At 46.4% G+C, this 11,015-nt stretch overlaps 1 protein-coding gene across 1 annotated transcript; it reads right to left on the minus strand.

Moving 5' to 3' along the window:
* Nucleotides 1–415: 415 nt before the first annotated feature.
* On the minus strand, nt 416–6,582 carry LOC124698375 (sanguinarine reductase-like). The gene is made up of 9 exons (XM_047230857.1): nt 6,285–6,582; nt 2,590–2,702; nt 2,452–2,505; nt 2,259–2,343; nt 1,638–1,743; nt 1,248–1,334; nt 1,059–1,156; nt 862–971; nt 416–582 (listed from the first exon to the last, which is right to left on the minus strand). The coding sequence occupies exons 1-9, from the start codon at nt 6,565–6,567 to the stop codon at nt 517–519; spliced, it is 1,002 nt and encodes a 333-aa protein (XP_047086813.1). The 5' UTR covers nt 6,568–6,582; the 3' UTR covers nt 416–516.
* Nucleotides 6,583–11,015: the final 4,433 nt, after the last annotated feature.

Raw genomic sequence — 11,015 nt, forward strand, 5'->3', positions numbered from 1 at the left:
CGCGTTGCAGCGCACACATGGCGTTGGTCTAGCCCTCCTCACCTCGAGCCGCCCCACCGTCCGTTGGGAGCCGCACAGACGCGCCCGGGCTCGGCCCGCCCGGAACCAAATGGGGCCCAAAGGCCCAGATCTCAGGCCAGGCGAGCACCACCACGGACCACCACGCCGCCCCGCCGTCAAGGAACATCGTCACCGCCACCATGCCACCCGGGGAAGCGCGCCGCCACCGGAATCGCCATCGGTCTGTGGGCACCGCCGCCGGCCGAGGAAACCCCGCGTCTCCCTCCACGCGCGCGGGGAAGAGCAGCTCCGCCGGCACCGCGCGGGCTTTGCAATATTCTACGTTCAACTGTTTGCAAGCCATTTTCAAAATCCAGCGACAATGACAAATCAGCACCTATATACTGTTAATTACTTGTTCAACGAATCATGAACAGTGTTCATTCTATGGAATTCCACTACAAATATACAATGTACAATTAAAACGCACTAGATTATGTGCTTCACAGAGTGCCACTAGTTCAATTCAGCAGCTGCGAATAGCTTCTTCCATTTCTCCTGGTCGTTTCCGGGTCCATCGCCCTGCACCACCACGCCATGCCAGTCAGAAGATACACAGGAAATTCAGTTAGGAATTCCTTTCAGTTAGTAACTAGAAAAACAAACAGTAACACACTTGAAGTGGAGTCTGTTTGGTGCGTAGTGCTAGTTTGAGAGTAGGTTATCACGTGTACCACGCGATGTAGTGCTAGTTAGTTGGGTAACAAAATTCATGCCATGAGTTCAGCTATGTAGCAGTAGAAAAGCAACACGAGTAAAGGTTTAAATCACGAGTTAACATCATGTCAGAAGCATGGGTACCTTCACCGAACTAATCTCGTATGCCTGTCCTTGGGTAGATTCAATATCCAAAGCTTGGATACACGCTTCTGCCACCACCAATCTGCTAGCTTCTCCCACAAGCTTGTCACCTAGAAGTTTATGACAGAAGTATATTAAGAACGGTTCTCCCCGAAAGCAGTAGTTCATCAAGTGGAGGGGGGCGACAAAATAGTAACCTTGGCCTATCTCAACTGCTCGTCTTTCTCCAGCTGTAGCCTTAAGAAGTGTATTAAGGTCATAGGAAGTGTAGGGCCCATCAGTTAATCTCCCTGGCCTGCACCCAGTTAGTACCATATCAGAAAAAAACATGTCCATGAGACCATGATGAGCCCTTGGACTATTATTTTTCTGTACATAATATTAACCTGATAATGGTGAAAGGTATGCCTGAATCACGGATGAAGTCTTCTGCCATCTTCTTGTACTTAAGCACACCGAAGAGGTTCATGATACTGGTGCGTAGTATGAGGTATAAGGTTAAATAGTTTACAATGTAGATGATATGGAAGCCAGTGTAAAACTAAATGAGCAAAAGAAGTATCCTGGTAAAGACACAAACCTACGTTGGAAAAAACAAGCATGTATGTCTTACACCACAAACAACCTTGCTAACAGGAAGTAACGCTAAAATGAAAGTAAAATTTTGCATCTATAAACTGGTTGTGAAACTTTAGTGAAAAGGTAAAATTTGAGGAAACCTTTGCTTCAGAGAATATTCATGAAAACTTTTACTTCATCAGATTTATAAGCTATACCTCCATGGTATTTCATTGTATTTCGTAACACCAATGGATGACACCAGAACCAGTCTCTTGATTGTCTTTGGCATGGCACTCACAAAATTCCGGACGCCATCCCAATCTGAACATGGTAAATGGTATGTCAGTAATAAATGATAAAATATTGTTTGCTCGCGCTTGAATTCATCATTGGCGCTGCTAGCTTCCATACTTGGTAAACATGGATCTGGTTTCATTAATTTATAACAAACAGAGGAATCGTTTCTAGACCAGGAATGGCCAAGTGCTAAGCCATGAGCATGGTCATGATCTAGAAACGGCACATGCACACAAAGCTCTCAGAATGGATGTTTTGATTTCAGATTCTTATCAACGACTTATTAGCATTCTGAATGGATGTTTTGATTTCAGATTCTTATAAACGACTTATTAGCATTCTGCATCTGTCAGAATACGATACTTATTTTGTCGGCAGTGGAGCTTGAAAGACTTGAAAAAAAAAGGAACTGAAAGACTTATAGGCTCCCCAAGGTTATCCTTTCCCCAAATCCCTATTTATATTTGGATTACCGTAGGGTAAACGAATAAAAGATTCAGTGAAGCTAGGTTAACTGCAGAATCTTAGGCAGTACGTACCTACACGTTCAGGAGTGTTATCTCCATCCCAGCGCTTTGATGGAAATGCTGTAGTCCCGGTAGTACAGATCACATGTGTAACTCCCTATGAAAATAGACCCTATATTTCGATTTATTCAATCATGCATAAATAGATAGCCCAACAATTCTGTACATGTAGCTTCAGAAAACTATTGAAACAGAAGAGAACAACCTCAAACATTTCTGGGCTGAAAGCATCAACATTTCTTGTGTCCGCTTCATAAACCTGCCATACAGAAGGTACTTATATGAGGAAAAGTAATTAACACTCTGGATAAAACATAATTCGAAGCTCTTGATGTGAGATTACCTGCAAAACATTCTCATCATGCTTGCCAAATAAGGTCAATGCCTTTTCAGGGTTTCTTAGGAGCAACCTCGTCTTGATTTTCCTGCTCAGCAAAGATGCTACCACCAACTGCCCTGCAAGGGTCTGCACTATCAGGACCTAGCTCAATTGCTCTAGCAACAGCGGAAACTGTAACGGCGGGATAATGATATATCACATACTTATCAGAGTGGCATTAGATGCAAAGCAGCCATGACTCATGACTATATCCAAATAATACTAGCATGTTTAGATTGTTTCGAACAAAATCCTGACGAGAAACACAATTTGTGGCGCCAGAATGTCCGAGATATTGATACTAAGGCAATTCGCTTCGCTACGAATTTTCTTGTGGATAAAAAAATTTGTGGCGCACTAGAACGTATTGAAAAACTGTCTGACCACGCTCCCATCCTTTTAACCACCGGGAATCCCACACCCGTTCGTAAACGGCCGTTCAAATTTGAACTTGGCTGGTTATATCGAGAGGGATTTCATGATATGGTTAAAAGGGTTTGGGACAGACCGGTCGGGGGGAGTACGCCCATTTTGAGATGGAATAATAAAATGCGTTCTATGCGCAAACATCTATCTGGTTGGGCTGCCCATACGGCTGGTATTCTTAAAAAAGAGAAGTCTCGCTTATCAACTGTGATTGATGAGCTTGAGGCTGTTGCGGAGACTAGACCCCTGTCTACACATGAGATTGAACTTAAAAATCAATCCAATGAACAGATGGCGGGTCTTCTTCGCGAAGAGGAGCTCAAATGGTATCAACGATCCAAAGCTCAATTCATCTTGGAAGGAGACTCGAACACGCGGTATTTCCATGGCTTAGCTAATGGGAGACACCGGAAAAAACGTATTCACTCTCTTATTCAAGATGAAGGGTTGATTGAAGGCCATGAGCAACTCAAGTCTTACATTACAAATTATTATAAGGGTCTGTTTGGTCCTCCGGAGGAAAGTACTTTCTCTCTTAACGAGGACTTAACGGATGATATACCCCAAGTTTCTTTGGAAGAAAATGGCTTGCTAACCGCACCTTATACTGAGGAAGAGGTTAAGAAGGCAGTTTTCCAAATGGAATGTAACAAAGCACCGGGTCCAGATGGGTTTCCAGCAGAGTTTTATCAAACTTTCTGGGATACTATTAAATCGGACCTTCTAGATTTGTTCAGTGATTTACACATTGGACAACTAGAATTATTTCGTCTAAATTTTGGTGAAGTTATCTTGTTACCGAAAATTAATGAGGCAGAAAGGATCCAACAATATAGACCCATTTGCCTATTAAATGTAAGTTTCAAGATTTTCACGAAAGTGGCCACCATTAGACTTAATACGGTTGCGAGATCATGTTGTTTTACCATCGCAGACAGCCTTTATGCAAGGACGTAATATCCTTGATGGAGTGGCGGTTTTGCATGAGACGGTACATGAGATGCATTCTAAGAAATTAAATGGGGTTATTTTAAAGCTTGATTTTGAGAAGGCGTATGATAAAGTTAAATGGTCTTTCCTTCAACAGACACTCAGGATGAAAGGTTTTTCGCCTGAGTGGCGAGCTCTAATTCATGACTTCGTGTATGGAGGAAGTGTTGCAATCCGGGTTAATGATGACACCGGACACTACTTCCAAACACGAAAAGGGTTACGCCAGGGTGATCCGCTATCTCCGATGTTATTTAACATCGTAGCGGATATGTTGGCGGTACTCATAGAGAGAGCCAAGTCCGATGGTCAGATTGAAGGTGTGATTCCACATCCGGTTGATGGTGGCTTATCTATCCTTCAATACGCCGATGATACAATTCTGTTTATGGATCATGATCTTGAAAAAGCTCGAAATCTGAAATTAATTTTAGCATCTTTTGAGCAATTATCGAGACTGAAAATTAACTTCCATAAAAGTGAATTGTTCCGCTTCGGTGATGCCCAAGACGATGTAGCTCTGTATACGAGTTATTTGGTTGTGGGCAAGGCCAATTTCCGATTCGCTATTTGGGTATTCCGATTCACTATCGGAGACCGACAATTGCGGAATGGAAATTAGTGGAAGAAAGATTACAAAAACGCCTTAGTAGTTGGAAAGGTAAATTGTTGTCCCCGGGTGGAAGATTGGTACTCATTAATTCAGTACTAACTAATATGGTACCGTATATGTTATCATTCTTCATCCTACCAAAAGGAATTCTCGCATAAACTCGATTATTATCGATCCAGATTCTTTTGGCAAGGGGACAACGAGAAAAAGAAATATCGGCTGGTTAAATGGAGTATAGTTTGTAGTCCCAAAGATCAAGGAGGGCTTGGAGTTCATGACCTGAAAGTCAAGAATTCAGCTCTTCTGGGTAAATGGCTTTTTAAGCTACTTACTGAGGATGGGATTTGGCAAACTATACTTCGGAGAAAATACATCGGCTCGAAGACATTATCTCAGGTGGTTTGGAAACCCGGGGATTCACACTTCGGGCTGGTCTTATGGCGACAAAAAATGTTTTTTTCGACATGGGACTTTCTCCATTAAGAATGGAGCGCAGATACGTTTCGGGAAGATGCTTGGCTAGACAATGCACCCCTATGTGAACAAGATCCCGCTTTGTATAGAATTGCGCGTCGCCAAGGTGATACCATTGCAACCGTAATGGCTACCTCACCCCCGAATGTGACGTTCGGACGGGTTTTACTAGGACAAAGGCTCGTGGCATGGAACAACCTAATTCGGAGGCTTGGAGATATTCGGTTATCGCTGTAACCGTGATGAATTTCGATGGAACCTCCACGTAGATGGTTCTTTTTCCGTAAAATCTTTATACAATGCGATGCTACTTTCTGATTTACCGATTGATAATAATAAGAAAATTTGGAAGATGAAGATACCATTAAAAATTAAAATTTTTGGATGGTATCTTCGTCGAGGGGTTATTCTCACCAAAGACAATCTTGTTAAGCGGAATTGGCACGGAAGTACACGATGTGTTTTTTGTCATCATGATGAAACTATCAATCATTTATTCTTCCAAAGGCCAATTTGCGAGATCTATATGGTCAATCATCCAAGTAGCGTCTACCTTGTATCCTCCGACTAGTGTCGCTAATGTCTTTGGCAATTGGCTTCATGGTATCAACTCAAGGTTTAAAATGCTTCTTAGGATGGGGGCGCTAGCAGCTATCCGGGCGCTCCGGCTATGTAGAAATGACAAGATCTTTAACGATATAAATTGCTCTTTGTTGCAGGTTATCTACGCATGCACAGGTATTCTCCGTTCGTGGTTACCTCTTCAGCCGTGTGGAGAACCGAGACCTGTTTACGGAGGTCCGTACACGGTTGGAGGATACGGCGAGGGATACTTTTTCCCTACATGGGTGGCAGCATAGTCTACGGATAGTTGCACCACCTAGCTCTTAGGCGTTATATGATTCATCGTTCCGATATGTATTTCGCCTATTTTTGTTTTTCTACAACTTTGGTCACTTGAGACAACAAACGGCTGTGTGCATCCTGGTTATGCAGAGGCTGGATGTAATTGCTTTTTGAAGTAATAAAGCATCCTTTATCGAAAAAAAAAAAAAAAAATTCGTGTGGGTAATAACAATAGGGATATTGCAACGGAGGTTCTCCCCATCACAGAGAAACAGTTATGCAATGGATAGCAAAGGTACCGATCTCGTACCTACGCCGCCGGTTCCGCCGACGACGAGGACCAGCTTCGAGGACGCCTCGGCCGCCCCCTCCGCTCCATCCTCGCCCTGCTGCACGGTCCTGGACTCCACTGCCGCCGCGGTCCGCCACCCACCTCGGCCCGCCGCCGCGAGTCCCAACAACAAGGGAAGCGAGCAAGACCGCAGCACCGCTCTTCTTCCTGCCTGCGCGGAGACGCGCGGCTGGCTAAGTTTGCAGGTTAGGCGGCGCGGCGATGAGACCGCGAGCGCAGGGCTGAGGTGAGCCGTCGCCATTGCTGGAGATGACCGCGGGGGCGAGGGGAGCGGAGCTCTGAGCTCTGGAAACTTGGAGGCGACAGCGGAAGAGGGCAGAGATATCCGGGAACTATGGCGGGGGAGTGGCCCGGGACGCGCGGCGCGGCTCAGCCACAGCAAGCCCGGCGGGAGAGACGAGCGGCCCGGATCTCCCGTCGCCGCCGACGCGTAGCGCCGATCAGATGTGCGTCGTGTCTCCACGTCGTGCCATTGGAGCCGTACGTCAGGGTTTGATCCATGTGTTCCTCGTGTTAATTCTTGTTACCCAATACAGTGTCCGCTAAACCAGCGTCTGCTATAGTGATCGTCTCGGACGTCAACCGGAGATTGAAAGCCACAATATATCATCAACACCAAACACGGAGATGAGCATGCGAGAAGAAAGAAACAGGTTGTATGGTCGCGTCCTAATTACATCAATTAATATTACTAAGCAAATTTGTTTTTACAATGTGCTTACCGCATAAAAGTATTAGTGCTAGTACCATTGTTATGATCGGAGAAAGTATTATTAATTAAATCAACATACACCGATTTGATTGAAAAAGTTCCGGAAGTATGAAGCTTCAAAAGAACACACCTGGCCCCTTTAATATGATAACTAGCATCGCGAGTCATCGTTTTAAGAAAGTTGAATCTATAGATTTCTTAGGGAGTTGGGATTGCTATATGGAGTTGAGGTACTTGTTCCGTAGCAACTTTCACCAATACATCCGTCATTAAACAAATTAAATAGCCACTTGCTTAGGATGCATATGTTTTCCATCTAAAAGTCATCCCTTTGGATCCCTAAACCTCCATAGTCCTTTATCTATATATAACAATCTACTTAGTCAACTGATATTCTCATTTACTTTCATCACTTTGACAAAAAAATTATCTGTGATAGTCCATCATATTACATGAACCTTTAGGTATCTTGAAGAAAGATATCGTGAACATTGATAGATTTGTGAGGACATCAAGAGTGACCAGGATAAGTCAACCTCCAAAAGACAAATTTATCATTTCAACTCCTAAGTTTCCCTTTAGCTCGATCATCAACTGAGTTCCGTGTCTTATTCAAACAACTTATTTTGATGAATACGAAAACATGTGTACGCACAGAAACATAGAAACCAAATGGAGTCGGATGGCGAGGACTCGGCGGACGCACCGTCCAAGAACAACGACGGCGCGGCAGAGGTGGACGCAGGTGATGACGGTGGTGACGACGAGATGCTGGAGGCGGAAGGCTAGGTGGTGGACCAGGGGGCGCCTCCCTCGGGGCGCTCCTCGGCGATTCCGGCGCCGGCGACGCACCAAGACGGCCCCAGCAGAGCCCGCAAGGAAGAGCGCGCGCCTGACGGGCACGGCGACCGCGACCCCGGTGCTTCAGCGCGCTCAGGAGAGGGCGGCGGCGAAGAACCTTGAGCCAGGTACGGTCTCCAACTTCGTCGTTCACCCTGTTCTCTCGGATTCGCACATGGTTTCAGTTACACATGATTGTGGCATGGCCTTCGAGACGGAGTCTCACACGGTGACCGAGACTATCTCCCTCATTAGAGCGAAGGAGGAGGCGCACGTTGCGCTTCCCCTTGCAGCGTTCCGCAAGGAGGTGGAGGCGACCCGGGCGGCGCGCTCCACTGTCGATGTTGGGGCCACGGTAGTTGGGGCTACCGCGAAGCCGTTGTTGGACGGTGATGACTCCTTGGTGGAGGTCCCGGTCCTGGCTGCCACCCGCGCCAACCTGGGTGGTAAGGCAAAGGCTAGTTTGGCGACCCATCCTGGACGGAGGAGGGCACGTAGGATCTGATGCGCGCTGGCTTCTATAACATCCGTGGGTACGGCAGACCGAGGCGCCGTACCCAAATAAAGGAGTTCATGGCCCGCAAACACTTCGACTTCGTGGGTCTCCAAGAGATGATGAAATCGTCCTTTCCCCAAATGACCTCCGGGGCATCGATCCTTTAGGTAAATTTGCATGGCACCGCTCTCCGGCGTCGGGGCGCTCCGGGGGATGCTGCTGGGAGTCAACGAGGACGCTTTTGATGTCCTTGGTTGGGGCTCGGGATCTTTCTTCCTTCGTGCCGATGTGAGAGTTGAATACCTCCAAGGATTGGTCCTTGTTTGTTGTTTACGGCCCGGTAGACCATCAGATATCTGGGGATTTCCTTGCCGAGTTCTCGCTTGCGGTGGGAGCGTGCCTCCTACCTCTGGTGGTGGGCGGCGACTTCAATATGATTAGGGGATCAGAGGACATGAATAACGACAACATTGATTGGCCTCGTGTCCATAGCTTCAATGATTGTATTGCGAATCATGCACTCCTGGAGGTCCGTAGGACGGGTGACAGGTACACCTGGATGAACCAACAGTTAGACCCAGTTCGTTGTGTGCTAGACCGCGTCTTTATGTCTGTAGAGTTGGAGACCCTCTTTACGCTCTGTTCTCTGGTGGTGGATACCATTATTGGTTCCGACTCTCCGCTTATCCAAAGTTCTGGGAGGAATTTAGGAAGTGATACGTCTCAAACGTATCTATAATTTCTTATGTTCCATGCTACTTTTATGACGATACTCACATGTTTTATACACACTTTATGTCATTATTATGCATTTTCCGGCACTAACCTATTGACGAGATGCCGAAGAGTCAGTTGCTGTTTTCTGCTGTTTTTTGGTTTCAGAAATCCTACAAAGGAAATATTCTCGGAATTGGACGAAATCAACGCCCAGGGTCTTATTTTTCCACGAAGCTTCCAGAAGACCGGAGGGAATACGAAGTGGGGCCACGAGGGCCCGTACCCATAGGGCGGCGCGGCCAGCATGGGGCCCGCGCCGGCCTATGGTGTGGGGCCCCCGCGCCGCCTCCAACCCTACCCTTCTGCCTACTTATAGCTTTCGTCGCGAAAACCCCTGTACCGAGAGCCACGATACGGAAAACCTTCCAGAGACGCCGCCGCCGCCAATCCCATCTCGGGGGATTCAGGAGATCGCCTCCGGCACCCTGCCGGAGAGGGGAATCATCTCTCAGAGGACTCTTCATCACCATGATCACCTCCGGATTGATGTGTGAGTAGTTCACTGATACGTCTCCGACGTATCGATAATTTCTTGTGTTCCATGCCACATTATTGATGATATCTACATGTTTTATGCACACTTTATGTCATATTCGTGCATTTTCTGGAACTAACCTATTAACAAGATGCCGAAGTGCCAGTTGCTTGTTCTCGCTGTTTTTGGTTTCAGAAATCCTAGTAAAGAAATATTCTCGGAATTGGACGAAATCAACGCCCAGGGTCCTATTTTGCCACGAAGCTTCCAGGAGACCGAAGAGGAGACGAAGTGGGGCCAAACCATAGGGCGGCGCGGCCCAGGCCTTGGCCGCGCCGACCTATAGTGTGGGCCCCTCGTGTGGCCCCCTGACCTGCCCTTCCGCCTACAAATAGCCTTCGTCGCGAAACCCCTAGTACCGGGAGCCACGATACGGAAAACCTTACTGAGACGCCGCCGCCGCCAATCCCATCTCGGGGATTCTCGGAGATCTCCTCCGGCACCCCGCCGGAGAGGGGATTCATCTCCCGGAGGACTCTTCACCGCCATGGTCGCTCTCCGGAGTGATGAGTGAGTAGTTCACCCCTGGACTATGAGTCCATAGCAGTAGCTAGATGGTTGTCTTCTCCTCATTGTGCTTCATTGTTGGATCTTGTGAGCTGCCTAACATGATCAAGATCATCTATCTGTAATACTATATGGTGTGTTTGTCGGGATCCGATGGATAGAGAATACTATGTTATGTTAATTATCAAGTTATTACCTATGTGTTGTTTATGATCTTGCATGCTCTTCGTTATTAGTAGAGGCTCTGGCCAAGATTTTGCTCTTAACTCCAAGAGGGAGTATTTATGCTCGATAGTGGGTTCATGCCTCCATTGAATCTGGAACAGTGACAGAAAGTTCTAAGGTTGTGGATGTGCTGTTGCTACTAGGGATAAAACATTGATGCTATGTCTAAGGATGTAGTTATTGATTACATTACGCACCATACTTAATGCAACTGTCTGTTGTTTTGCAACTTAATACTGGAAGGGGTTCGGATGATAACCTAAAGGTGGACTTTCTAGGCATAGATGCATGCTGGATAGCGGTCTATGTACTTTGTCGTAATGCCCAATTAAATCTCACTATATTTATCATGACATGTATGTGCATTGTTATGCCCTCTCTATTTGTCAATTGCCCGACTGTAATTTGTTCACCCAACATGCTTTTATCTTATGGGAGAGACACCTCTAGTGAACTGTGGACCCCGGTCCTATTCTTTACATCGCATACAATCTATCGCAATACTTGTTTTACTCGTTTTCCGCAAACAATCATCTTCCACACAATACGGTTAATCCTTTGTTACGAGCAAGCCGGTGAGATTGACAACCTCACCGT

The sequence above is a fragment of the Lolium rigidum genome, chromosome 3, assembly GCF_022539505.1.
Source record: "Lolium rigidum isolate FL_2022 chromosome 3, APGP_CSIRO_Lrig_0.1, whole genome shotgun sequence".
In the NCBI taxonomy this organism is placed as follows: Eukaryota; Viridiplantae; Streptophyta; class Magnoliopsida; order Poales; family Poaceae; genus Lolium; species Lolium rigidum.

Bases quoted from the DNA above. Each gene is read 5' to 3' on its own strand.
- LOC124698375 (XM_047230857.1), bottom strand. From the start codon at position 6,567: ATGGCGACGGCTCACCTCAGCCCTGCGCTCGCGGTCTCATCGCCGCGC. The intron at 2,344-2,451 runs GTTGTTCTCTTC...CTATTTTCATAG, and splicing joins TCAGCCCAGAAATGTTTGAG to GGAGTTACACATGTGATCTG. The intron at 972-1,058 runs GTTACTATTTTG...ATAAACTTCTAG, and splicing joins AGCAGTTGAGATAGGCCAAG to GTGACAAGCTTGTGGGAGAA.